The sequence below is a fragment of the Megalobrama amblycephala genome, unplaced genomic scaffold, assembly GCF_018812025.1.
Source record: "Megalobrama amblycephala isolate DHTTF-2021 unplaced genomic scaffold, ASM1881202v1 scaffold199, whole genome shotgun sequence".
NCBI classification, from domain to species: domain Eukaryota; kingdom Metazoa; phylum Chordata; class Actinopteri; order Cypriniformes; family Xenocyprididae; genus Megalobrama; species Megalobrama amblycephala.
In genome coordinates this window covers 147,097-174,752 of record NW_025953336.1, presented here as the reverse complement: position 1 = coordinate 174,752, position 27,656 = coordinate 147,097, and the positions used below count along the sequence as shown (strand labels likewise).

The 27,656-nt window shown below is 35.1% G+C and overlaps 2 protein-coding genes across 2 annotated transcripts; one reads left to right on the top strand and one right to left on the bottom strand.

The window, feature by feature from the left end:
* The first annotated feature begins 336 nt into the window (after positions 1-336).
* Positions 337-14,603, top strand: LOC125260911. Its single transcript, XM_048179415.1, has 5 exons — positions 337-402; positions 1,456-1,556; positions 8,528-10,215; positions 10,335-10,362; positions 10,576-14,603. Exons 2-5 carry the CDS (start codon positions 1,457-1,459, stop codon positions 11,979-11,981), a joined length of 3,222 nt encoding a protein of 1,073 aa, XP_048035372.1. The 5' UTR covers positions 337-402; position 1,456; the 3' UTR covers positions 11,982-14,603.
* A 1,406-nt stretch (positions 14,604-16,009) lies between these two features.
* On the bottom strand, positions 16,010-25,506 carry LOC125260914 (GTPase IMAP family member 8-like). The gene is made up of 5 exons (XM_048179418.1): positions 25,326-25,506; positions 24,038-24,237; positions 23,841-23,891; positions 20,816-21,502; positions 16,010-17,183 (listed from the first exon to the last, which is right to left on the bottom strand). Exons 2-5 carry the CDS (start codon positions 24,108-24,110, stop codon positions 16,249-16,251), a joined length of 1,746 nt encoding a protein of 581 aa, XP_048035375.1. The 5' UTR covers positions 24,111-24,237; positions 25,326-25,506; the 3' UTR covers positions 16,010-16,248.
* Between the last annotated feature and the right edge of the window lie 2,150 nt (positions 25,507-27,656).

Here is a 27,656-nt window from a genome sequence, read left to right as displayed (position 1 = left end):
AGAAAAGAACATCTGATGTTTTAATTGTAGCTAGTTTTAATGCTAGTTTTAATCAAATAAAGCCTAAACAGAACGTTGTATATGTGCTGTTTGTTTCTGTATGATGCCAATCCTGTTTTGTAAACAAGAGGTTAAGTGACTGAACCAGAAAGGACATGATTTCCAGTAAATGATGCTGAGAAATGAAAGCGCTGAAGTATCAAATAAAGGTGTCAGAATAACAGCAATGAGGATGTGGGTACTTTCCATGCCTATACCTTGAAAAAAAAAAAAAAAAAGTTTAGCGGAACTTAAAAAAAAAGTGTAACTTGACCAGCAAATAAAAGTCAGTCGCAGAGAAAGTTCAGTTCAGCTCCTGTTCAACAGAATAAACTGAAAGAAGAGCTTTGAATAACAGGGAAGGTGAGTGAAGGAATTATGTTGAAATACATTATAAGAATATTCATAAGAAATAGTATACATAAAAATGTCTCACACTGGAACTTGTTTCTCCAATCATTTTAAATAATATTGAAATATTTTACCTGGTCTGAGGTCAGTCACAGATTAAACTTGTAAAGATGCCAAGACTGTATGGAAGATGCTAATATTAATAAAACATTGACGATGTAGAATAAACAGGGCACGAGCTACAGGTTCAGAATAGCAAGTACTTATTTTAAATACTTTTGTTTTTAAACTTAGAGTTTAAAACACAAATAAATTAATAATAATAATAATAATCGTATTTTTGTTTATTTCTAATTTCCATAATGCATATTTCGATAACACGTTCTCATTTTTTGACACTGGTTAACATGAACTATGAACAATAGCTTTTATTAACCTTTATTAAAAATATTGTTCATTGTTCGTTCATGTTAGTTCACAAGTGCACTATTAATGTTGCTATTCTGCTATTCTATAATCTCCGATTATGATATTCATAAAAATACTGAAAAAAAGAAATCCGTTAAATATACGGATACTTCTGTCAACCCTATAACAAAAAACAACGCTTGATTCAAAATACAGGTTAAACACCTGTTTAAAATAACAGAATTGTGAGATATAAACTCGAAATTAACTGTATTGTTATTATTATTATTATTATTATTATTATTATTATTATTTGGAAACAAGCAACCCAGCTTCCATACTTAGGGGGCTTTTTATTCTTAATTAATTATATATATATTGATTTATATTGATATATCAATATATATATATATATATATATATATATATATATATATATATATATATATATATTGAGAGAGAGAGAGAGAGAGTATTAAATAATGTAAATTCTGTCATGTAAATTCATCTTTATTTCTCAAACTGTGCATCTCGGGCGCTTGTTGTAAAGTTATCTTTATTCTTTATATCTTTATTTCTCAGCATATTTTTTGTGGTAGTTCATACGCAGTAACTGTAATCTCACTGATCTGTTTTTTCTCATCTGATTTTCTTTAGTATGGATTCAGTCGGAGTGAATGTGATTAAAACTGCAGCTCTTGGGAGATCCTTCGAGTTGGGTATGCTGTACGACTGCAGAAAAGACGCATTAATACCAGGTACCAAAATACATATGGCATTTGTTGAAAGCAATAATGCAATGTCTCTTAGCGCGTTACGAACGGAAGATATACCGTTTCTAGGTGTGTTCCCCGAACTCCTTAGGAGGTTGCTTAAGCTATATCTTCTTACATGCGACGTTACCAGGTGCTGTCTTTGGCTGCGGTGCTGAACTGGTTGATATCGATGGCTCGAGAATCGATAATAAACTCTATGAAGGGCTGCTTCCCTGCGTTATGGGTGAAAGCAGTGGTCTTTATAAAATAAAAAAATTAAAAAAATAATTTCAGAAGTAGAAATTGTATTTATCAAGACTAATATGGCATCTTATAAAATAATCAAATTGCAAACTAAATCTCTGTTGTAACTTTTATTCTAGCGTGCATGAGTTTAATGCGACCGTTTTAGAATATTATATATTAATTCCCTGGAGACGCGTCATGCAGCTGACAGACATGTATCGCGTTTATTTTGTTTTTCCTTTTTTATTCAAAATATTCACAATCTTCTTAATTATATTATGGATTTTATGATATATTCCGATTGTAAAATATTTGGAAGTGAATGTGTTTTGTTGCGCGATGAGTTTGCACAGCAATTCAGAGCTGTCGGATTTACGAAATCTTACCTGAAATACATAAAAGTATGTGGCCGGTGAACTGGGAGAAGAATATAGTAAACTTTATTGTTTCATACACAATCTGTATCTGAATAAAACACTTCGTCAAATTATATAATTGAAAGTGTTAATATTTCAGCTTTCATAGACATGTGTATAGAATATTATTTTAACAAAATATAAATGTCTTTTTTATGTAGCCTAGTACTTAATTCAAATGTGTATTTAAATGTCTGAAACCTAAAATAAAGCGCGATGAGGTTAAAAACACAGAACAGTTGTGAGCGCGCCTGCCTCTGGATCAGCGCCAAAGCACATTTGAATTTAGCAGTAAATCTTTGCATTTTATTATTTGCCAGTTGAACACTGGGTGTATTAAAACGTAATTTTGTTAAATAGTATTACAATTTAACATAACTTTATAATAATTTTGTAATATATTTAAAAATGTAATTTATTCCTGTGATCAAAGCTGAATTTTCAGCATCATTACTCCAGTCTTCAGTGTCACATGATCCTTCAGAAATCATTCTAATATGCTGATTTGCTGCTCAAGAAACATTTATAATTATTATTATCAATGTTGTTGTTATTTTCAGGATTATTAGATGAATAGAAATTTCAAAAGAAATTGAAATTTACGCTGATGTATATGGAAGCTGCAATAATAACCCTTTAAATCATATAATTTGAAGAAGGCTTTTATTCATATTATTTACTCTATTATTCTCGCAGTTCACCAGTCACTTCTGGGAAAATTTCATAAATCCAACAGCTCTGAATTGCGGTGCAAACTCATCGCGCGACAAAACACATTCACTTCCACAATTTTTTTAAATTCATTAACAAGTATGTAAATATTTTAAATAAAAAAGAAAAACGAAATAAACGCGATACCTACATATCATACATGACGCGTCTCCAAGGAATTAATACCTTCTAAAATAATATTGTAAAATAACGGTCGCCTTAAACTCACACTAGAATATACGTAGCCTACATTACAATATAAATTTAGTTTGCAATTTGGATTATTTTTTATAAGATCCCATTAGTGCTAATAAATAAAGTCCTTTGTTTATAACGCAGTGAAGCAGCCCCTGCATAGAGTAAATTTTTGATTCTCGAGCCATCGATAAACCTATTCAGCACCAGCGCCATGGACAGCACCTATGGCCAGCCGTTTTGACTTTTATCCATTCTCAGGATATGAGTTCTTGATATCAACAATTCAATTCTTGATATCAGTAATTACATTTCCACTAGTAACAACTAGAATTCTCTGTCATTGTATTTTCACTAGTGAAATGTCACCATAGGCTGACATTGTTGATATCAAGAATTCATTTCTTGCTAGTTGAAATTCGAATTTCATATCAGAAATACAATTCGTGCTAGTAAAAATCATATTTTATATCAATAATAACACTAGTAAAAATGTGAATTTTTGATATCAAATTAATTTGGCACTAATTAAAACGTCAGTTCTTGATATCAACAACGGAATTGATACTAGTAAAAATCTTCATTTTTGATATCTGAAAATGTATTTCTGATATCAATATAATTTCAGATATCTAAAATGGCTTTCTTACTAGTAACAATCACATTCATGATATCAGAAACTAACATTGTCGCTAGTGACAATCAAATTATTGATATCAAAAATTAACATTGTTACTAGTATCAATTCAATTGTTGATATCAAGAAAAGATATTTGCACTTGTAACAAAGTAATTAATTATATAAAAAATTATGATTTTTTAATAGTACGAATTGTATTTCTGATATGTGAAATTGGAATTTAAACTTGTAAGAAATGAATTCTTAATATCAACAAATTAATTTGAATGCCTATATGGAGATATTTCACTAGTGAAAATACAATGATAGAGAATTCGATTTTTTACTAGTGGAAATGTAATTCTGATATCAAGAATTGAATTGTTGATATCAAGAATTCATATCCTTAAAATTAATAAAAGACAAAACAGCTTGCCATAAGCACCTGACATCATTGCATGTAAGAAGATACCTTAAGCAACCTCCTAAGATATAGTTCGGAGAACACGCCTAGAAAAGGTATATATTCAGTTAAGGTATAACTTTAGAGTCTTAGTAGCGCACTAAGAGACAATACTATCAGAAAATCCAGCTCTGATTACAATCAAATGCATCTCCCCCCAAAAAAGCCAAAAGTATATACAAAAATAAACATACATGAAAATATCAACAAACCACAAAATAAACAACACATCAACAACACATGCAAATCATATAATCTAAAATACAAAAATATTACAAAAACCTACAATGATTGATAAAATGGAAGAGGATACGACACATCAGGCCTAATGCATTCATAAATCCATATCATCATCTATTATCACAAACAAAAAATGATTTCAAAATAAGTGTCAGAAAATGTAAACAACATAAATTTTAATTAAAGAAAACAAGAAAGATCAAAGTCTTTATTAAGACCAAGAGGGGACATACTTTTGAATTGATACATCCAATAAGCTTCTCTCTTAAATCTACCTCTTCTAGATTTTGTTACTTTTTTAATACATACTGATTGATTTTAATTATCGTTGAGCAGGCCACACAAAAAATGTTTTTTTTTGATGATCATCTCTGTAATGAATTTGATGAATTTATTATAAAGTAGGTAATTGCTTCCCTCTTTATTGGGGAATAGATGTATATAATGAGGAGACATCTAATGTAGCCAACCAATCATTTTTTTCAATTTGTATTGATTGTATTTTAGTTAAAAAATGATATTTTTTTTACATAAGGCTGCAATTCATAATCAATTAACTGGGAAACTTTTTCTGTTAGTGAATCTATCTTTAAAAAATGTAGGGAGGATCTTTATGAATTTTTGAAATGGCGTAATACATGTATAACTGGATGATAATTTTCCATAAATTAAAATTCGCTCTCCGTTTTTTACATGATTTATTACATTTAATTAGCCCTTAGCAGATTTTGACTAATATGAAACATTTGCAATTCAGCAACTACCTGCTATGCATTCTAATACAAGTAGTTTTGTTGACAAGTGTAAGGGCAAAACACACAAGATAGAATACCTTCACTTTCCTGTAGAAATAAAGATCTGCAGAAAAAAGTAACATATACCATGCAAAATGGAGTAAAGAGTATATATACTGCTGTGCAGCCAAAATTATGTACCAGTTATCAATGTAAAGCTGTTTTGACACAATCTGCATTGTAAAAATCACTATATAAATAAAGGTGACTTGACTTGATATACTTATTCAAGAATGTAGTCACATAAAAGTTGCTAATCTTTGATAAATAGTAAAACTACAAACTTGCCAAAACATACTTTTTTTTTTTTTTTCAAATTGCTTACACAGTTTTTGAAACTATGACCGCATTTCTGAAAACTCAAAACCACAAAGCATGCATATGCAAAACATCACACATATTCTGCAGAAGCAACACTTCATACATTTGTGAAACAAACAAGGAGTGAAACAATCTACATTGTATAAAGTGCTTTAGAAATAAAGCTGACTTTCTGACTTGGCTTGTATGCATATTCAGTATATATATATATATATATATATATATATATATATATATATATATATATATATATATATATGTTTGTTTGTATGTATGAGTGTGTGTAAAAATATATATTATATAGTATAAACAGAAATACAAGGGCTGTAAAAATACATTTCTTTATTTCTCAAAACATTGAGTTTTAATTTCTAAGTGATGAATTTATGTTTAAGTGTTTTCACACATGATCATTTGGTGTAGGTAATTGGGAAAGGATTGTGGCATTTAAATGGCAGTGTTTTCCAAAAGAAACAAAAGAGCTGTTACAGTTTTTTCAAATTTCTTACACATTAAACGTGGTACTTGAGGCACAATCAGTAAAACATTCACTTAGGCTATGTACCGAATCTGAAGACCAAGTCTGCAAAACCACAAGCACATTACCTGCTTTACACTCAGTTTATTGAAAAACAAACAAACAAACAAAAAATATTCTTTCTCATTTCTGTTTATATTGTAAATATACATGTATATTTGTGTGTGTGTGTGTATATATATATATATATATATATATATATATATATATATATACATTGCAAATCTTAGACTTTTCACCCACGTCTTTCATATCTGCAGTTACATTCAGTGTTTTCCCAAGTCATCTGTCATATTTAATTGTGAATACAACTGAATAATTTGAGAGAACATCATAAGCTGACATAAATTGATGTTGATTTTCCTGGCTCGAGAATCGACAATGGACTATATGCACGGAGCGCTCCTTAGAACGTTCCTTAATATAAGCCAGCTTGAAAACTTCCGGTGAGATGTCATGCTGGTGTGTTGAGCATCAGTAGTGTAATACTTAGTTTATAACCAGAATATAGTCACTTAAATAGTCAGGCATAGCATTGGTTTTAACGTAAGACAGCATAAAAAATAAATAAATAACGACGTACCTCATTGTTCCTCCTCTGCTAAATTCAATTCGTTCAATCAGTTTTCACACTTTTATGTGAAATAAAGCTTCAAAAATTAAATATTTATTATTGTGCACTTTAGTTAGATTAATTGAATAAAATGTGTGTTTTTACAAGTGTACTGAATTCATTGATCTTGCGCTGCTCTGACTGACAGCTGCTGTGATTATAAAGGGAGAGTGAGGTGATTGCTATCTGTGTCATTCATTCACAAGACAAGTTATTGTTCATTGTTTCATGAGATTTTTTGAGTATTTCATACTTCACATTGACAAAATGTATTTTTAAACCTAGTTATTTAATAATGTTTAATATTTAGTCAAAAACGAAGTGAAAAATGATTAGAGGAAGTGACTGATATGTGCGCAAATAAATGCTACTTTGCCGCCACCTGCTGGTTATAGTGGTAATAATTGTCTTTTTTTATTTTTAAATAAGTGTTTTCTATCAAATGTTGAATTTCCTACATTTTTAAACGTTCTGTTTTACAGTGGGGATGATCTCAGAAGGATGAACAAATAATGTTTGTGGTCATCACATTAAAAATAACATTTGAAGTGATGGGGGAAAAATGCATGTGCGTGTCTAATTACAGACACTGCGTTTTTAAACAGTCCCAATAGCTTTGTCTTTATTGCAATCAATAAAACAGGTTTATTGGCAAATTAGGTAAATGTGATAACTGCATTAAATTATAATACAACAATAAAGAGTCAACCATTGATGGTTTTGTGTCGATGTACAGCGAGTACCTACAGAATGAACAGCTAACAGCTACTTTTCCTGAAACTTCGCTTTGGCAAGCCTTTTCGAACTTCCAAAAAGAACACAAAACGAACTTCGTTTTGGCTTGATTTTATTCGAAATGATGTCACATCAGTTCATTCTTTGATTTCATTTGAAGTATACCAGGGCCTTAGGAAAAGTTCGCTCCAGCTGCAAAACACCTTCGTACTACCATTGGTCAGTGACGATAACGTAACAGGAGGTGTGGGCTGAGGCTCCGCCTTCACTCGCGTGAGACGCGTCTTTGACTCATTTCGTGTGTTTGAGCTCGTCGAGGTAAGATCTCTGTGGGTGAAAACATGAACACACTGGATAGCCACTTTATAGTACTAAATGAAGTTGTGCTTCTGATAAAATGAGGCACTAACACTGTTTTTCATGTTTGATACTGTAAAGCTGCTTGATTTTAAGCAATCTATTGAATAAAGTGCTATATGAAGACGTGACGTGACTGGGAGGCTAATTTGCAGAGCTCGTGCTAACATTCCCATACTGTTATGATCAGATGCTTTTCTTATGCTTTCTATTATAAATGTTTGCTGTCATTTTTGTTGTGTTTATTTTGTTACTGAGAAGAAAGTGCATGGCACATATTTACATATTTATCTAACTGTCGCTCTCAGCAGTGTGGGCGGCGTCAGATGTTCGTTTACAGAATATCGCTGCTCACGCATTTCGAACTTCGTTTTACCCCTAAACGAAGAACGAAAAAAAAACTTTGTTTGAAGTATACCGGGCCTTAACAGTTCACCGGAAATGCCCGAGCTGGCTTAAAGACAACCAGGAAGTAAGCGTGCATAGTCCATTCACTCTATGCAGGGGCTGCTTCACTGCGTTATGTGAGAAATCAGTCCTCTTTATAAAAGTATGTTTTGGTGATCCGATCACAGTGTTTTTGACCTGCTGCCACCTGTACTGAGTGAATCACAAAAACACATCGTAATGCCAGGTGAAAAACAAAAGAAACCAAATCAACAAGAGCTTTTAGATATATAATGTGATTCTAATAAATTCACTGCAGGTGCATTTTTCCTTTTTCAGGTTTTAGATGTTGGAAACCAGAGGATATTCAGAAGAATATTTCCTCTCGCAGCCAAATTACTACAAGATTCAAAGTCACAGCTTCAGACTCCATTAAGGATAAATCTAAATTACTAAATATTGGTGGTGAATTGAAACTGAGTCTTTTAAGTGGACTCATCAGTGTTAGTGGAGCAGCAAAGTATCTCAATGACACCAAGAAGTCTTTCAAACAGCAGAGACTAACGCTACATTATCATTCAACCAGCAAGTTTAAAGAACTGATCATTAACCAACTGCCTACTGAAAATATTCCTGATGATGATAATGATATTGCCACACATGTAGTGACAGGAATACTGTATGGAGCAGACGCCTGCTTTGTGTTTGACAGAGAAGTTTCATCTGATGAGGACAAAACCACAGTAGATGGAGAAGTAAGCGTGGCTCTAGATAAACTAAAAGGCATCGCTTCAGTAGCTGGAAGTGCTAATCTGAGCATGAATGAAGACCAACAATCTTCAGTCAAAAACTTCACATGTACATTTTATGGTGACTTCCAGTTACAATCTAACCCAGCCTCTTTTGAAGATGCGATGAATGTTTTTGCTGATCTTCCAAAACTACTAGGAGAAAATCAAAAGCTGGCAGTTCCTCTGAAAGTTTGGCTTTGTCCTCTGAACAAACTTCACTCAAGATCTTCAAAACTTCTGAAGGAGATCAGCATGGATCTAATCATGAAGGCTGAATCAGTGATTGAGAGTTTAAATACAGCTGAGATGAAATGCAGTGATCTTCTAGAAGATTCTCCTGCTCAGACATTTGATGCATTTCATGATAAAATTCTGGAAATGAATCAAAACTGCAACACGTATAAGTTGTCACTGGTGAAGAAACTCGGCTTTCTGCTGCCAGACATCCGCGGGGACAAGATGAAGGAAACTGCACTGAATGATCTTCTAGAAGAAAATGACAAATCTCCTTTCAGAGGAAGTGATCTTGCAGAGTGGCTGGAAGAAAGAGAAAGAGAGTCTGAGATCATTAAATCAGTCCTTGGACGCCTAAAGGATTATGGTGCACAGGTGGAAGACAACATTGATGCCATCTGGATGGGCCTGGATGTTGGAAACCTGTTGTGTTACACGTTTACATCACTGGACTGCTCAGATGTGCTTCTTTCTAAACAAACTGCCTACTTGAGTCCTTCAACACAAGGAGAAGCTGAACAGAAGATCCCTGATTCAAAGCAAACTTCTTGGCTCACTGCTGAGATCAAAAATACCATGAAGAGAAACCTGAAGATATTTAAGAACTTGATCAATTCAGACAGCGGTGAACAAGACAGGTTCATTGTGTCATCAAGAGAAATGGAGAATAATCCTGGTTCCTGCATTCTCCTGTATGAACATGGATGTGAAGAAGCTGTTTGCTTTACTCCTCCATCCAAACCAGCCTGTCCAATCACTGAAGAGGTCAAAGGTCAGAATGTGGTTCTGAAGGTTCCTCCATCATGTCCTGCTACAATGGAGCTCAGATTACTGTATAAAGTGAAGCAGGACACAGTCTGGACATCTGAACCTGTGCTGAAGGATCAACACACAGTTACTCTGACTGATCTGAGAGCAGGAACTGAGTATGAGATCAAATGTGCAGCGCTGGGGAAACTCAACTACACCATAGACAGTGACGTGATCAGAGTTAAAACAGAGGTATGATGATCAGCTGATGATTGATTAGAAACGTATGCAGCTTTGTGACAGTGAGTTTTTATAAATAACCTATCCCCTTATTGCCATTTTCTCAAATCAGTATCAAATGTGTTTTTCAGAAAAGTACAAGGAACAGAGAAGGTACAGGTGAGTCATATACTTTTTCATACCTACTATGGCAGTTTTACACCTTTGAAGATAAATGCTGTAGATATGTACATTATATAAATGATGGCTTCAAAAAAAAAAAAAAAAAACATTAGTGTAAAATGCATAATATGGATGAAAAACAACGCTTTAATATCAGATTAAATTGTTCATTTTGATGAATTTCACTGTTGTAATTGTCTTCTTCTGTAGCACACAGTGATGATGTGAGGATTGTGCTGCTGGGAAAGACGGGTGTTGGGAAAAGTGCAACGGGAAACACCATACTGAGACGAGAAGCTTTTAAATCAATACTGGCTTCACGCTCTGTGAAAGAAACATCTGAGCTCAACAGAAGACAGATCACTGTGATCGACACTCCAGGCCTTTATGATACTGGAGTCGATAATGCTGAAACCAGGAAGGAGATTGTGATGTGCATCTCAATGGCGGCACCTGGTCCACATGTGTTTCTGCTGGTGCTCCAACTGGGACGATTCACTCAAGAGGAGAAAGATATAATAAAGATGATCCATGGGACATTTGGAGACAAATCCAGAATGTACACCATGGTGCTTTTCACCAGAGGAGATGAACTAAGAGAAAGAAAGATTCAAGATTACATTGAAGAAGATGAAAGTTTAATGAACCTCATCCATCAGTGTGGTCACAGATACCATGTGTTGAATAACAATGATACTGAAGATCATAAACAGGTTTCCGAGCTTCTGGATAAGATTGACTGTATGGTGGCAGCAAATGGAGGGAGTTTCTACACCAATGGGATGTTCCAGCTGGTGGAGAAGAAAATCAAAGAGGGACAAGGGAGAATACTGAAAGAGAAAGAAGAAGAGATCAAGAGAAGAGAAGAAGAGCTGAGAGCCAACTATGAAGCTGAAATAGAACAAATGAAGAAAGAAAATGAGATGGATAGAAAAAAGATTCAGAATGATCTGAGAAAAAGAGAAGAGGAGTTTAAAAAGAGAGGACAAGAAATCCAGAAAGAAACGGATAAGACTGTACAAAAAGAGATGAAGAGAAAACTGGAGAAGGAACAAATAGAATTTGAAGGGGAGAATAAAAGAAAAGAAAAATCTCTAGGAGAACAACAACAGTACTTTATAAAATATATGGAAGAAAAACATGAGAAAGAAAAACAAAAGCTCAAGGAGAAAATTCAAAGAGAAACAAGAGAACTAGCAGAGCATGAATATAATGAAAAACTCGACAGACGAGTGGCTAAAGCTTTAAAACAAGCTGAAGAAAAGTATGAGAGAGAAAAGGCTAAAGCTTTAACAATAGCTAGAGAAAGACATGAAATAGAAAAGGCTAAAGCTTTAAAAAAAGCTGAAGAAAGACACAAGAAAGAAGTGGATGAAGCCTCTAAAGTTGAAGAAAAAAACAAGGCAAAAGCTTTAAAAGATGCTAAAGAAAAATATGAGAGAGAAAAGAATAACGCTTTAAAACAAGCTGAAGACAAATTCAAGAAAGAAAAGGCTGAAGCTGAAGCAAATACTTCATACAGATCAAAACGAGCTAGTGACTGGAGTCACTATGTTCCTGTTATTGGAGGAGCTGCTGGAGGTTTAGTTGGTATTTTTGAAGACATCATATACTAATATTCTCAATATCAAGCTCAAAACCTGAGCAGTGAATTTAGGTATATTGGGACAAATTATTGTTTAATGTAATAACTCTTTTTAAAATGCAACAGTTATTAGGATGTTTTGGTTATAGTTATATAAACCTAGACAGGATGATCAGGACCCCGACTCTTATTACAGAGCTAATAATTAGACACATTAATATTGATTTGAGTTGAATTATTTTATCAGCTCTTTCAATGCAATGCTTCCACAAAGACATAAAGTTGCTAACAAACTTTGAAGTTTGAACAGTTGCTTTTGGTAGTCAAATTTTGTCTATAACACCTTAACCCTTGCATTTTATAAAGAGTTATTATTATGTAGATTACATTGAAAAAGAGAAACTTATTGTACACTGCTATCATAATCAGAATGAGCTGTTAATGCCATGTTCACACACACACACACACACACACACAAGGAATTTGTCTTGGTGAGAGGAGAAGCTTCTAGTGCAGTTATGATTTGTCCCAATATACCTGAAATCTACAGGAAAGAATTAAAAGAGAATCAAGGGAACAAGCAAAGCGGGGTGGGGTGTTCATTAGATGTAAAATTTTAAGAGAAGATAGATACATACCCTATGTATTGCCAAACGTTTTGAGACACCGGCCTTTACGTGCACATGAACTTCAATGACATCCCATTCTTAATCCGTAAGGTTTAATGTGGAGTTGGACGACCCTTTTGCAGGGAAGGATTTCCACAAGGTTTAGGAGTGTGTTAATGAGTGTGATTTTTGACCATTCTTCTAGAAGCACATTTGTGAGGTCAGGCAGTGATGTTGGCGAGAAGGTCTGGCTCACATTCTCCGCTCTAATTCATCCCAAAGGTGTTCAATCAGGATGAGGTCAGGACTCTGTGCAGGCCAGTCAAGTTCTTCCACAACAAACTCGCTCATCCATGTCTTTATGGACCTTGCTTCGGTCCATAAAGCAAGGTGCGCAGTCATGATGGAACAGGAAGGGGCCATCCCCAAACTGTTTTCACAAAGTTGCTTTTATACACCTGTGGCCATGGACGTGATTGGAACACCTGAATTCAATGATTTGGAGGGGTGTCCTAATACTTTTGGCAGTATACTGTATTAGTCATTGTAAATTAGCTCATGAGGAAGAACCTTGTGTTTTAGTGACTCAGAGGCCAACCTCATGATGAAGATATGGTGGATGAGGGGCTACAATCATTATCTTACACCAGACTAGTTTAGTTTTCAGACAAATGGTCTATATGGTCTTTGTTTATCTCTGGTTATAATGGAGTCAAAATAATTTCAACAAAGTTAAAAGTTCTAGCCTTATCATACCGAGGACACTCAGTGTCGACAAACACCTGAAAACAGGAAGTTCAGACAAAGAGACAGAACTGCAATCTTCGACTTCCAGGACATTTTAAGAACAGAAATGATGAGCTACAAAAGATATATAAGAAACAAGACAGGCTAAATTACTATATATATAAAAAAAAGTTAGACTGACATCAACTGTTTTCAATTTTTGTTTTGGTTTTAACATTCATGCAGGGGTGTTTTTTAAATCGCATACTTGTTCTGCACATTTTAAATCAGGCCAATCAATGGATGGTTTTTAATTATGCTGAAAGATGTGATCAGAAATAACATGATGTGATTCAATGATTAGCATTGGTTAGAAGGTCATAGTGATGCCACTCTGTCTTTGACTTTACACATATGCCAAAGCTCTAAAAGTTCACAAATTGGCAGTTGTTTGCACATTCATTACCCATATCTGATTTGATCTCTATAACTTGACAAACAACATGGGCAAATGTGTACTTTAGTCAACAATCTAACTAAAGTTCTTCAGGAACAAGTTGTTGAACTCAGTGAAATTTTCCCCTTCATCTGAAATAGAAAGTCTAAGTGAGATACTTGGAATCATTTGAAGCATTTTAGCAGCTGTAATTTCAAGATTGTATATCATATTGCTCCTGTACATTACATCTCATTGTTGATTTGCTTTGTCAGATCACTTAACTGCTATAAAACAACAGTCTATGACACATTCCCCCAAACAGACGCCAGTACGCGGTATGACAGAAGAGACCTGTTCTTTTCTTTAAAAGGACATGTAGAAGGGAAGAGTCTGGTCAGATCACCTGAGCTTTTCAAAGTATGTTTGATAATGATGATGAAAGTTTGCTTGCATTCAGTCAGTTTGTGTTTGCATATATGATTGGGGGGGCAACCATATATTTGTGTTGCGGTTTATTTTCTTCTATTCATTTATAATCTTTTTTATTATTCCATTTAATGAAATAACCATTTTTAATAACCATCTATATACTAATTTTACTGATACATATATTGTTTCATCATTTTCTATTATTTTTCCCTTCCTGTTTAATCTTGTTTAGTTAATGTTAGGTGCTGTTGTCTTCACAAACAAGCAAGAGATCAGAGAATGTCTCCATTTAAAGGTTTTTAACATCACGGGAGGATTTTGTGAAGCAGCAGTTTTCCATTGCTTGTGATATAATAACAGAAGGATTTGTGCTGGTCAAATGAAGTTTGACTGAGCATTGAAACAGCACTGAACTAATATTACTCAATAAACTTTGATTATTTTACCTTCACTTCGTCTCCTGCTTTCTGCTTCCTCTGTCTGCCTCTTGGGTTGATAGAGAACTGTTAATACAGTTTTGGTTACTAAATAAAATGCTTCTATATTCAAATAAAAAAAAAAAAAAAAATAGAACAATCGTCGTGTCAGTTAATCTTTTTCCGTAAGTTGAATAGGGAAGGCGTAGGATGAGTTTTATACCTGCAACAGTTGTTGTGAGTAAGAGAGAAAGCGTGACAAGTCATCAAATATTATAGTGCAATAGATTATAGATTTAAGCTTGCAACAGGGCAAAAAAGTTTGGCCAAATGCTGTGAGGACACTGGGCTCACTGGGGTAAAGGCCCTACCAGTAGTCTACCAATAATATAAGAATGAGGAAGAGACCCAAAATCAATTAAAGCGTTTTTTGAGATATTGTTTGGAAGAGTCCCATTTATGGCAATGGAAGGGGCTGAAAAATTAGCTCAGAAAATTATCTGTACAAGACATGAAAAGATGAACAATGTGTTTTACTAATTGCTTATACTTAAGGGGAAAATAGCAACAAAAACAGCCTCTTCTTTCAGAAATTTAAGAGAATGATAATTTATATGAAAATCAGGAATGAAGAGTATAAATGTGATGAAATGACTTTAAATTATGTTTTATTATTAATTAGTTATCAATAAATTATAAAAGGGGAATGTGAAAGAAATTCTATTTATTCTAATATGGAATTGTAATGGAATGGTAAAAGGGTGTTGTTATACGTGACAGGAGGGCCTCCACTCTGTCTAGAATTCTAAGAATGACAATTCTAAGAATAAGAATTCTAGACCTCTGTCTTGAAGTCTAAGAATGTTCCAGATGTGGTTGAAATACCATCACTGGCCTGGAGAGATAACATTCTGAGAGATGAGACTATAAGAGAGGAAGGATACCCTTACCCTCCATTCACAATCTGCAGCCACTCTGAGTGACTGCATGACATGAAATTAAAACTCATTAAACACAATTGGTATATTTGTCTCTTATTCAGAATTGTTTGTTTTTTATTTGCAACAACATAGCGTAAGCGTTTTGAACTGCAAGTGTTTTACACTTTCTTTGTAAGTAGAATATGGAAGGTGGTCTGGCAGAAGTTAGATATTTATGTAACTTGATAAATATGGATCTTTATTTATTTTTTTTACACAAACACATCGCTTCTCTTCAGAAGGCTTTATTAACCCTCTGGAGCCGCGTGAAGTATGTTTATGATGGATGGATGTGGATGGAGATACTTTCTTAAGCTCATACTTGTTGGTCCCGTTCACTGCCATTATAAAGCTCAGATGCAGCAGGATATTTATTAATATAACTCTGTGTTCATCAGAAAGAGGAAAGTCATATACACCTAGGATGGCTCGAGGGTTAGTGAAGCTTGGGCTAATTGTCATTTCAAAGTGAACTAATCCTTTATTCAGAAATTAAAGTAATAAAAGCTTCATGTAAGTAAATACAGATAATAAAAACAAAGCATTCATTTATTTATTAGTTGACTTTAGATTTTTAGACTTTCAGAAATATCATAGAAAGGTAGAGTCTGTTTTATTCTTTGGTTTTTCAATTAGTTTTAGTTCTTTTCTATTCCCTTTCTTCTTTTTTATTTACACATTTTATCCAGTGTGTTTTATCCTATTTTTGACATTCTTTAAGCATCTCTGTGAGCTCCAGAACATGCTTCAGTTTTCTTTCTGTCGACTCATGAAATTCCTCTGCTTGTTTTCTGGCTTCATCTTGATGTTTCTTCATCATGTCTTTTATTTCCTTTTCTTTTTTTCTATATTGATTCTGCATTTTCATTCTCTCCTCATCTGCTCTTTGTTTCTCTTCCTCTAGTCTCTTCGTCATGTTTTTCATTTCTCGTAACTCGTATTTCTGTTTCTGAATTTCTCTCTCTTTCTCTTTCAGTATTTCCTCCATTCTTTTTTTAATGCTCATCTCTGCCTCCTCAAACATGCTGTTAGTGAAGTATCTACCCTCATTAGTATTTTTCAGCTCTTCTATCATGTTTAATAGTTGAATCACTTGAGTTTTGTCTTGTTTTTCTCTGTTATTGAAAACCAGGAATCTGTTTCCACAATCTCTGATCAGTTTCTTCAGTTCTGCAGACTTACATCTCTTCATATAATCTTCTATGGACAGATTCTCAAGTTCATCTCCTCTAGTGAACAGAATGATGCTGAACTGAGCAGCTTTTGGACCAAAGATCTTCTTTATCAGATCCATAGTGTCCATCTTCTCTTTAGTGAATCTTCCCACAGTCAACACAATGACAAACACATGAGGTCCAGGTGACGAAAGTGAAACACATTTCATTATTTCTTCCACCAGCTGATCAGTTTGCAGTGATGTGTCAAAGAGTCCTGGAGTATCAACAACTGCTACTGATCGACCATCAACTTCACCAACTCTCTTCTCACAAACAATCGTCACTGAATCTGAGCTTGATTGGCTCTGAAACTCATTTCTTCCCAGAATAGTGTTTCCTGTTGCACTCTTTCCATTTCCTGTTCTTCCAATCAGCACAATCCTCAGACACTCCTGATCATCTGCTTCACCTTCAGCACCTGAAAATAAAGTTAATAGCATACATGTATTAATATCATGCAGGAGTTTACAATACAATTTTTCAAATTTAAAAAAAACATCAGTCTGTTTTGTTTCTAAACCTAGTCCATAGAACATCATCACTGATTGTCTTTGTTTTTTACTCACTGAATGAGAATAACAATCTCTGTCAAAAAATCTATCATAGATTTTTAGCTCTGGAAATGTCAAAGTTTCAACAACATGATTTCTAGACTAGATCACAAGTATTCAATGAATCTACTGCTGCAAGGATGCATGTGTTGAGATCCGATGGAGGGAGGTCAATCACAGAATTCATGGCAATGTGGGAACAAGGTCAACATTGAGTCATAAGGAAAGGATGAAGCTTGACAGAAGGGAGAGAATTTTTAACTTTGGAGACATGTCAGAGTCAGTGCATCTCTGCAAGACTGATATGCAGAGGGAATGTGAATGCACTTGTCACTGGAGGAACTCTCAAATGTACTGCCTTGACAGGACATGGAGAGGTAGCACTGGTCTGTGACAGAAATGGAGACAATCATCCACTTGAATAACTAGTCCAGTGGTTCTCAAACTTTTAGTCGCGTACTCCCTCGGGCAGTTAACATCATCCCATGTACCCCCTCTCTCCCACACTACAGTCACAAAGTATTTTGAAAACATGCACATGTAACACATTTAACTTTGTAAAATCTTTTATCAAACACATCGTTTGTACACAAGTTACAACATATCGTATCGTACATATCGCAGAGGGTAAAACTTTTTTTTTTTTTAATGTACTCACAGTTTAATTGTATGGGTGTGCTTGGTATGACATGCATAACTCTGCGATGTTTGGCCGTATCGGAGAGAGCCTGGGTATAAAATTGTCCTATATACACTGTCTGTGTCGATATTTGTTCTTTATGCTGGTAAAGAACAACTTTTGCAAAGGCATGTTGTCGCGAAGGGCATTAAAGTCTTTACAGCGAGATTTGCCAAGGCAGGATACTCTGCACGCAGGGCTATCCAGAAATCTGTCAGTGATTTTTGTGTGAAGTCTATTTTCAAAGAGCCACTTGTTGCGATCTCAATGAGACCCTCTTGCTCAGAAATGGGCAGGTGTGCTGTGGGGTTGTTAGAGAATGGATGGTGAATCCAGTTGTTTGCATTGTCTGTCTCAGGGAAGTACCTGTGCAATCGTATAGCCAGCTCAGAAAGGTGTTTCATTATGTCACACTTTACTCCATTTGTAAGGCTGAGCTTGTTTGCTTACAAAAAATCATGCAATACCAAAAAAGGTTTCAGTGGTTTTTTTTCGTTAATGCAGTTTGACCAGAGAGCAAACTTCCTGATCATGGCCTAAACTTTGTCTTGCGCGTTGAAAATGGTTCAGGAAATTCCTTCAGTTCAGTGGGTTCAGTTCATTCAGACGGGAAAAAACATCACCCAGATAGGCCAGTATTGTGAGCCACTCTTCATCGTGTAAACAGTGACACAATTCAAAAGGATGGTCAAGAAAAAAAGCTTTAAGTTTGTCCCTCATTTCAAACAGTTGTGTCAGTACCTTTCCCTTGGACAGCCAGCGTACATTTGTATGGAGTAACAGTGTGATGTGGTCGCTGCCCATTTTGGTGCACAATGCAGAAAACAAACAGGAATTCAAAGGCCTTGCTTTAACAAAATTCTCACAGCATCAATCAAAACTTCATTCAAACAGCCCAGCATTCCCTTGGTGGCTAACGCCTCTCTGTGGCTGCTGCAGTGTACCCAGGACGCACAGGGCGCAACTGCTTGCATGTGTGTAACCACTCCACTATGCTTTCCTGTCGTGGCTTTCGCTCCGTCAGTACAGATGCCAACACATTTTGTCCACAAAAGCCCATGTAACGTTACAAAGCTGTCTAAAACTTTGAAAATCTCCTCTCCAGTTGCCCTACCATCCAACGGTTTGCAGAAAAGTACATCTTCCATAATTGTACCTTTGTAAATGTACCGGACATATACCAGCAGTTCAGCTAAACCAGCAACATCTGTTGATTCATCAATTTGTAAAGCATAGAATTCGCTAGCTTTTATGTGAAGCAATAGTTGTTTTAAAACGTATTTTGCCATATCAGCGATGCAACGTGAAATAGTGTTGTCTGATGATGGCATCATCTGTACTGTTTTTCTGGCCTTTTCCCCAAGCAATACACCAGCTATATCAGCAGCAGCAGGAAGAATCAAGTTCTCCACAATAGTGTGGGGTTTGCCCGTCTTAGCCACTCTGTAACTCACCATGTAGGATGCTTCCAGACCCTTCCTATTAAGGTTGTCTGGAGCTGTTAAAAGGGACTTACAACTCCCAAGTTGTCTTAATTGTCTTTCGAAAAATTCTTGTGGTTCTTGTGGTTTCAAAGTGGGATGCTTTGTTTCTAAATGCCTGTGCAAAAATGCTGGTTTCATGCAACTATGAGAGAGTACATTTGCACATATAACTGAAACTTGCTGTTCATGGTGAGATGGCGTTTTAGCTTTGATGTCAACCATAGCATGCAGTGCACTCACGCTTGAAGCGCTGTCAAGGGGATCAGGATTGTTGATCAGCCGAGCTGCTGGGAGTAGACCTTTTATCTGTAAATGCTGGCCGTGTTCTTTGTAGCCACTTATCCATTTTAAATCTTAGCTAATTCTAGTGCAGTTGATAAATTACATGCGGTAAGTCAAGATGTGCATTTACACATTACACTTGTGTGGATGCATTATTTGAGTGCAAAATACGGGGTAATTTAATTGGATGTCATGGATTTGACCTTTTATGGCACTACCATTTTGTCGTTTATACACTAGAGGGGGCACACGCCAATATATTTTGCCTGTGAGAAACACGCTCAGTTGAATGTTATTAAAGAGTGCGGTATAATTAAATTAATGGTGCATTTCAGTAGCTTGTTCACGTGCCCCCTCCGTCACTTTGCGTACAGTTTGGGAACCACTGGACTAGTTGAATCTCCTCTTCCAGACCCATGTTGTCCTCTCTTCCAACCAGCAACCAGCTGGTTAAGACACTATTTTTTGTCTTGAAGAGTTGTCCTAATTTTTTAAAGTCCATTACATAAAAAGGTAGATTGCTATAATTGGAACTTGAAAAATAACACTGATTACCCCTTGGTTAACTACAAGTTGGTCAAACAAGTTCATAAGTCACAGTCTTAATATAGTGACTAAGTTTATGCAACTGGCCCCGGTGGTGGAGATCAACAAAAGCTGCTGCTAGATCCATCTTTCTTAGGTCGGTTTTTCTGTCACTGTGCATAGTTGTAGATAAAGTGCACAATGAGGGAGAATCCAAGAAACAAACTTTAATTATTAGAACCGGGAGAAAACAACATATACCAAACACAAACGAGAACCGACCAAGACAAGACAGAACAGAAAATCTCAGACAGCACTTAGAGGCTTTTGCATCTGAAGTCTTCATATATATATTTCTGTCATGTCAACTCTCAGAGAGATTGGCATGGTAACGGATATGGCAATATTAATGTATTTGGTCTTGGCAGAATGGATCTTCTACGCTACTGTAGCTAAGTTCCAATACAGTAGAATAGCACTCAGCAAGCCCTAATTTCTGTGTCATACACAAGACAAAAATTACACTCACCTTCTGACTGAAACTTCCCTTGTGACTCTTTGATTTCATTCTCCATTTCACTCATTTCTTTCTTATTTTGTTCCTCCAGTTCACATCTGACTCTGTTCTCTTGAGCTTTCACATACATCTGAAGTGAATATGGTTCAATCTTCATGTTTTCTATATATTCCAGTAGTTCTGGGATCTGTCTTGAGTTTCCAGGTTCATTTAACCCAATCACTCTGTACTGGCCTCCACAACGACTGATTAACCTCTGAGATTCTGGGCTGGATTGAACAAAGGTGGTTACTCTTTTAATAACAATCAGCTCTGTTGTAAAAAGTATCATGAAGTGCTCTCTGGAGTCAAATATCTTCTGGATCTTTTCTATTTCTGATCTCTCATCATTATTAAGTGTAGCAGCAGGAATAATGAGGAGGAAAACATGAACTCCAGGATCACAGAGAGACACACATCGGAGAGTCTGACGCCTTACTTCCTCCTCTGAGAGCCGACTGAGAGCTGGAAGCTCCACCAGACTGATCAGATGTCCATGAATCTTCACCTCTCTCTTCACACACTCTTCACTTCTCACTCTCTCATAAGAAGGTTTTAACTTTTTCCCTTGTAAAAGTCTGGACACTGAGATCTTAAATGTGCTATCAGATCCACACAGCACAAGATTCACCTTATGTTTTCCAGAGAAATTCAGTGGCACTGAAAAACAAGAGACATTAGACACAGTTCAAGATATAGTTAACACTATAGGCAAGGCAAGGCAATTTTGTTTGTATATCATATATACAGTGTTTAAACAGTGCCCTTACAGACAAATCTTCCTGGACCAACTCTATTCAGAGCTCCATCCAGGGATAACAAATGCTTTCTTCCTAATTCTCCCAGCTCTTTCAACCAGACAGCAAGATTTCAAATGCATTAAAAGTCAGAAATAAAAAGATAATATGTGTAAAATAAAATGCAAACAGTTCGGACATAGCACAGTGCTCAATCAGCAAATGCATAGATAAAAAGATGTGTTTTGAGTCTGGATTTGAATGTGGCTACTGTTGGAGCACACCTGATCTCTTCTGGAAGCTGGTTCCAGCTGCGGCTGGCGTAACAGCTAAAAGCAGACTCTCCTTGCTTTGAGTGAACCCTTGGTATTTCTAAATGACTTGATTCTGATGATCTGAGTGATCTGTTAGGTTTATATTCTATGAGCATATCTGCAATGTATTGAGGTCCTAGGCCATTGAGTGATTTAGAAACAAGTAACAGTACTTTAAAATCAATTCTAAATGCAACTGGAAGCCAGTGCAAGGACCTGAGGACTGGTGTGATGTGTTCATGTTTTCTGGTTCTGCTCAGAATCGTGGCAGCAGCGTTCTGTATGAGCTGCAGCTGTCTTATGGTCTTTTTGGGAAGACCAGTGAGGAGCCCATTACAATAATCCACCCTGCTGTGATGAAAGCATGAACAAGTCTTGACTGGAGACAAGCATCTAATTCTTCCAATATTTTATTTATATATATATATATATATATATTGTGGCATTTATACAGTCAGACACCAACATATAGAAAGACAAAAACACAACAATGGTGACATAAGCCATGCCAGAATCCCGAACACATTCATAGCTTTGCGGCACAAATACATTATGCAGCTGAATTATTATTATTAGTATTATTAGTATTATTATTGCCACCATTGTTGAGGTTTGTGTGATAAGTGATGATGTCTAAGTGTGTTATATTTAACATTTAAAGGTCCCGTTCTTCGTGATCCCATGTTTCAAACTTTAGTTAGTGTGTAATGTTGTTGTTAGAGTATAAATAAAATCTGTAAAATGTTTAAGCTCAAAGTTCAATGCCAAGCGAGATATTTTATTTAACAGAAGTCGCCTACATCGAACGGCCAGTTTGGACTACATCCCTCTACTTCCTTCTTTAATGACGTCACTAAAACAGTTTTTTGACTAACCTCCGCCCACAGGAATACACAAGAGTTGCGTTTGTAGAGTGTGTTTGTCGCCATGTCGTCGAAACGCTGTTATTTTCATCCCGCAGTCCAATCACCGGGTCTGATTCCGGCTCAAATTGATAGGGTAAAATTAAAGACATGTTTACAATAACACTGAGCGCGTTCATCTCCACGTTATGGTAAGAGGCGTGACCTTTCCGGGCACGGTGCGCTCAGAGCTGTCGAATCACAACACAGGAACCGCTGGCACAATCAGAACTCGTTACGTATTTCTGAAGGAGGGACTTCATAGAACAAGGAAGTCATCAGCCTATTTTTATGACAGTGGAAACAGCGGTATACAGATAAGTAAATTATGTGAAAAATACTGTGTTTTTTTACACGCGAAACATGAACACATGTTATTTTGCACGCTATAAACACAATCAAAGCTTCAAAAAACCACGAAAAACGGGACCTTTAAATAGTTTTGAACAATCTTACACCAATCACTTCAGTGTTACAAATGATTTTATCACATCAGTTGAGTTGAATAATTCTTTTCAATTCCATAAGTCAGCAATTACAGAAAAAAAAAACTGTTGTATAAACCACTTTAATAAAGAAACTTGTTTTTGTTTAGTTTTTGTGTTTGTTGTTGAGCTGCTTTATCAATGCATAAATGTTTTCTGAAAAAAAAAACTGCAATTGCTGAAAAAGCAGCAACTTAACAAAAGTCAAGGGTCAAGAGCTCAACTAAAACAAACACTGATCACCATTATGGTGATCTCAAATGAAACATTTTCAAACAAACATCAACATCTAAACCTATGTTAATTCTCAAACATGTTCCACTAACTTCAAGAAAACTGGACATTTTTTTTTTTTTTTTTACATTTGCTGAACCAACACTGAATATTTGGAGAATGTACTTAAAATAAAAATCTGTTAGCTGGGATTATATGAATATACCATTCATCTGTATGGTTCTCTGTAGGAATGTTGTTAATCAAAAATCAGCACAAAAAATATTATTATTATTATTATTATTATTATTATTTTGCATTGTTGAAATTATTCCTTTCATACTCACTTCGTGTTGGGTTCATCCTACGTGTCCATCTACGAAAACTGGAACGTAGACCTTCAGAGAAGAAAAATGGATATCCACAATCACATAAGCCACTTGTCACTGTATTAGTACAATATTTTATAGAGTTGAGAAATTTTACAAATTTTCATTAACTATTAATTAGGCATAATTTTTCTTAATTAGAAGGTAAAGTTTACCCAGAGGTGGATTGTTTCTTGTTTGGCTTAATTCTTCAGGAGTCTTCAGGTTAGGATATCTGTTTTCCTCCATCTTCTCAATGCCCTTCAGAAGAGACTGATCTTTTTTCCTCTGTAGATGATGGTCCACTGAGTCTACAGCATCAGAGTCTTTAATGCTCACGTACACTATTATCAAGTCTCTTGCTTGGTCACAGAATCTGGAATTATAGAAACAACATTTGTAACCAGGTGCAGTTTATTAACTCATAGTGCTGTTTAATATATTCTTCAGTGCGATCACCCTCTGTCTGAATTGTAGTTTTGATTTTTATTGAAAGAAAGAAAGAAAGAAAGAAACAAGTATCATTATAGGTCTACTATGAACACGTGTCAGAAATGTCACACTTCCTGCTGTTGGCCTCAAACGAAAGAGAAACTATTAATGTAATATGGGGGGGGGGGGGGGGGGGGGAATTCAATAATTCCATATTTCTTCAGACTCACAACTTCATATGGTTCTGTGTTTTATTCAATTCTGAAAGTTATAAATCATCAGGTGATTATTATAAACTGTTGTTTGGATTTAAATAGGCAAATACTTAAGATGTAATAATTTAGTGCAGTAATTATCATGTTGCTACATATTCTTCAAGCTCTTTGAACCACACTTTCACAATTTTAACCCTGATTAATTTTGACATTGTCATCCTGGCATATTGCCATGATGTGTTTTCCTACATGTTTGTTTAAGAAACGAAAAGCTATACACTCCATCAATTAGGGTTAGAACTGTTCTCAAACATATATCATGCTAGAAACATAATAATCACTGTAATAATGATCCATTCATAGACTCTAAAGAGTTTACCTATTCAAATTCAAACAGCAACCTTTTTTTTTCAGCCAGGCAGAGTATTTCAAAACATTCATTAAGAATTGCATTAAGAAATTCTCAAAAGAACGGATGTAAAAATCTTGCCCAAAGATGTCTTTGTTTTAAATGAAAACATAATTTCTTATAATATCTTTAAGGTCTTGAATAGCATTGTTTACTCAAATGTAAAACAATCAAGAAAGTTCAGCAGAACTACCCAAAAGAGGAAGCGAAACACAGCGTCTGTGAGTCATCTACCGAAAAAATAAAGAAATAAATCAGTAAAACATCTTGCTAGTAAGAGCTAAGAGTAAGTTAAGCAAGTATATATAGCACATTATTCCCCCCTTGAGTACAGTATTTATGAGTCCATAGTCCACGTGTATGCGTTATTTGAAAACTTATGAACAGATACTCTATGAATAGACTCACCAGATTGTCTCTGAATGATCTGTCCAAGTCATCTATTTACCCAGTCACTTTCCACAGCAGTACACCTCACATAGTAAGAAACTTTGGTACAGCAGTCTCTGTACTGTTAAAACTCAGAAACGGGTTTGACTTGATGTGACACAACTTCCTGAATTCTGATCACCAGAGCTGTGTGAATTGTTAGAGGACTGCATGCCACAAAAATACTGTAAAATCCCGAGTCTTTTTTTAGAGACAGATCACATGACACTGAAAATGGGAATGTACACTGAAAAACATGTTTAGTCAGTTCAACTTAGAAAACTAATAATTCTTGTGGTAACATCTATATTTGCATTTTAGATTTTAAAAGTTTAAAAGAAAAAAAAAACCTTAATGTGATTTATTGTGATGATAAAAGACAAAATTCGTTATATGTACAGTTAAGCAGATGAGCCCAGAATATTAACACAACATGCAAAAGTGTTTTTCTCCCATGGGACGTATTAAAGAAAAGCCTGTTACATGATTTTTTTTATATATGGCAAAGCACTTTCTGGGCTCATCTGCTTGTTGTAAATAGTATAGTGTTGTGTTTATTGTAGATCAATAAGGTACAAGATGTATGTTTTCAGGTTAAGTGTTGTTAATGTGAATGTCTGTGATTGCTGATGCTGTATTATCCTCACGCTTCTCTTCATGTGTTTTGACCTCCCTGAGCTGTTGTTTGTGCACCAATCTTATGCACCAAAAGCATGCTTTCATTTAATTTTAATATGTGTGGTATAAGATGAAAAAAAAAAAAAAAAATGTAATAAATAGAGTCAAATCACAGATCCTGCAAAGACAATTTTAATGTCAGTCTCAGGTAGTAGTAAGGTACATGTCTAGATTTTTCTGCTCACTTATGCAAGTTTATTTTAAACAGCCACTTTTATAATCATGTGAAGTGCACATGAATATTATGTTTATATATATATATATATATATAAACATACCAGCATTGGTCAATACTAGTCAATACATTTTAGTATTAGTAGATTGAATGAAACTTGTCCAGCTAAATTGTACAATTTAGTGGTACTAAATAAATGTGCTGATATCCTACTTTAAGTCAAATAACTGTTCATTTTGTTCATTCATTTTTTTAATTATTAATTTTTTTAAACCATAGATTGTGTTGAAGTCATTGTTATTTGGTACTGAAGAAAATCTTGATACCCTGTGAAATCATAAACTTCACAGATATGAAGCTGCAGTTCTACAGTCTCACCACCAGATGACAGTGTGCAGTTTACATGATACAGGAACTGAAGCTTTTGTCATTGTCAAATTCCATCCATTAATTCTCCTGTAGGATCACAAGGATGTAGAATGAAGCCAGTCAATCACACAGTGAACACACACATCAACACTTAAGTTAGTTTCTCCATGTTTGTCTGTGAAACTGGAGAAGAACAAGAAAACTCACACTGCAAGTTAAAGGTCAGAATCAGGGACCTTCTCCTGATGTGAGGTGACTAGCAAATTTATTCACAAATTTAGAACTAAGACATTTGGGATTAACATATCTTGAACACATGTGCTTGAGTTGATACAGAGGATTTTGATGTGTTGAGACTGAGTGTTCTCATACTAAAACTATAAAGGATTTGTGTGTGACACTTAATTGTGCTTTTTTCAGGTTTAATGGATATTAATAAATCGTGATGAAGGATATTAGCATCATCTCCTCATGTTCTTATTGATATAAGAAACACTGCAGATGGTCCGAGATAGTTTAGTGAGGATTTCTAATCACACACCGTGATTATGATCAACAAAGAAAGAGGGCGTTTTACAGAAATTAAAGGGAATGCATAAAAATTGGTCAGGAAGAATCATGGTAACATAGCAGGAATAGAAATGACAGAAATAGAAATTATGTTAATATTATGATATGTCTGTGCTGCAAAGTGACCTCTCTGTGGCTGTTCTGGGAGAAAACGGAATTTATTTATTTATTTTATTTATTTATTTGATTTTTTAAAAATAAAGCCTTAATGGGAAGCTCTTGTCTTTTATTCATATTATGCCTCATTCCCACAGGAATTGTATCTTGATCTTTCTCCTGTACTTGTTCAAGAATCAAGACAATAAAGTAATTGACCTTTGTATCATGACTGACTCCACCTGCACATACAGATTTCTTCTTGCTCTCATATTGGCAATGAGGAAGGGATATTACAGGCATGACCTCTAATCCTCCACATACAGGTATTACATTTCTGTATTAAATACATTTTTGTTTGTCATAAGAAATAGATCATGAGAGTATCGTCATACTTCGTTTTTGACAAGCATGAAAATGAG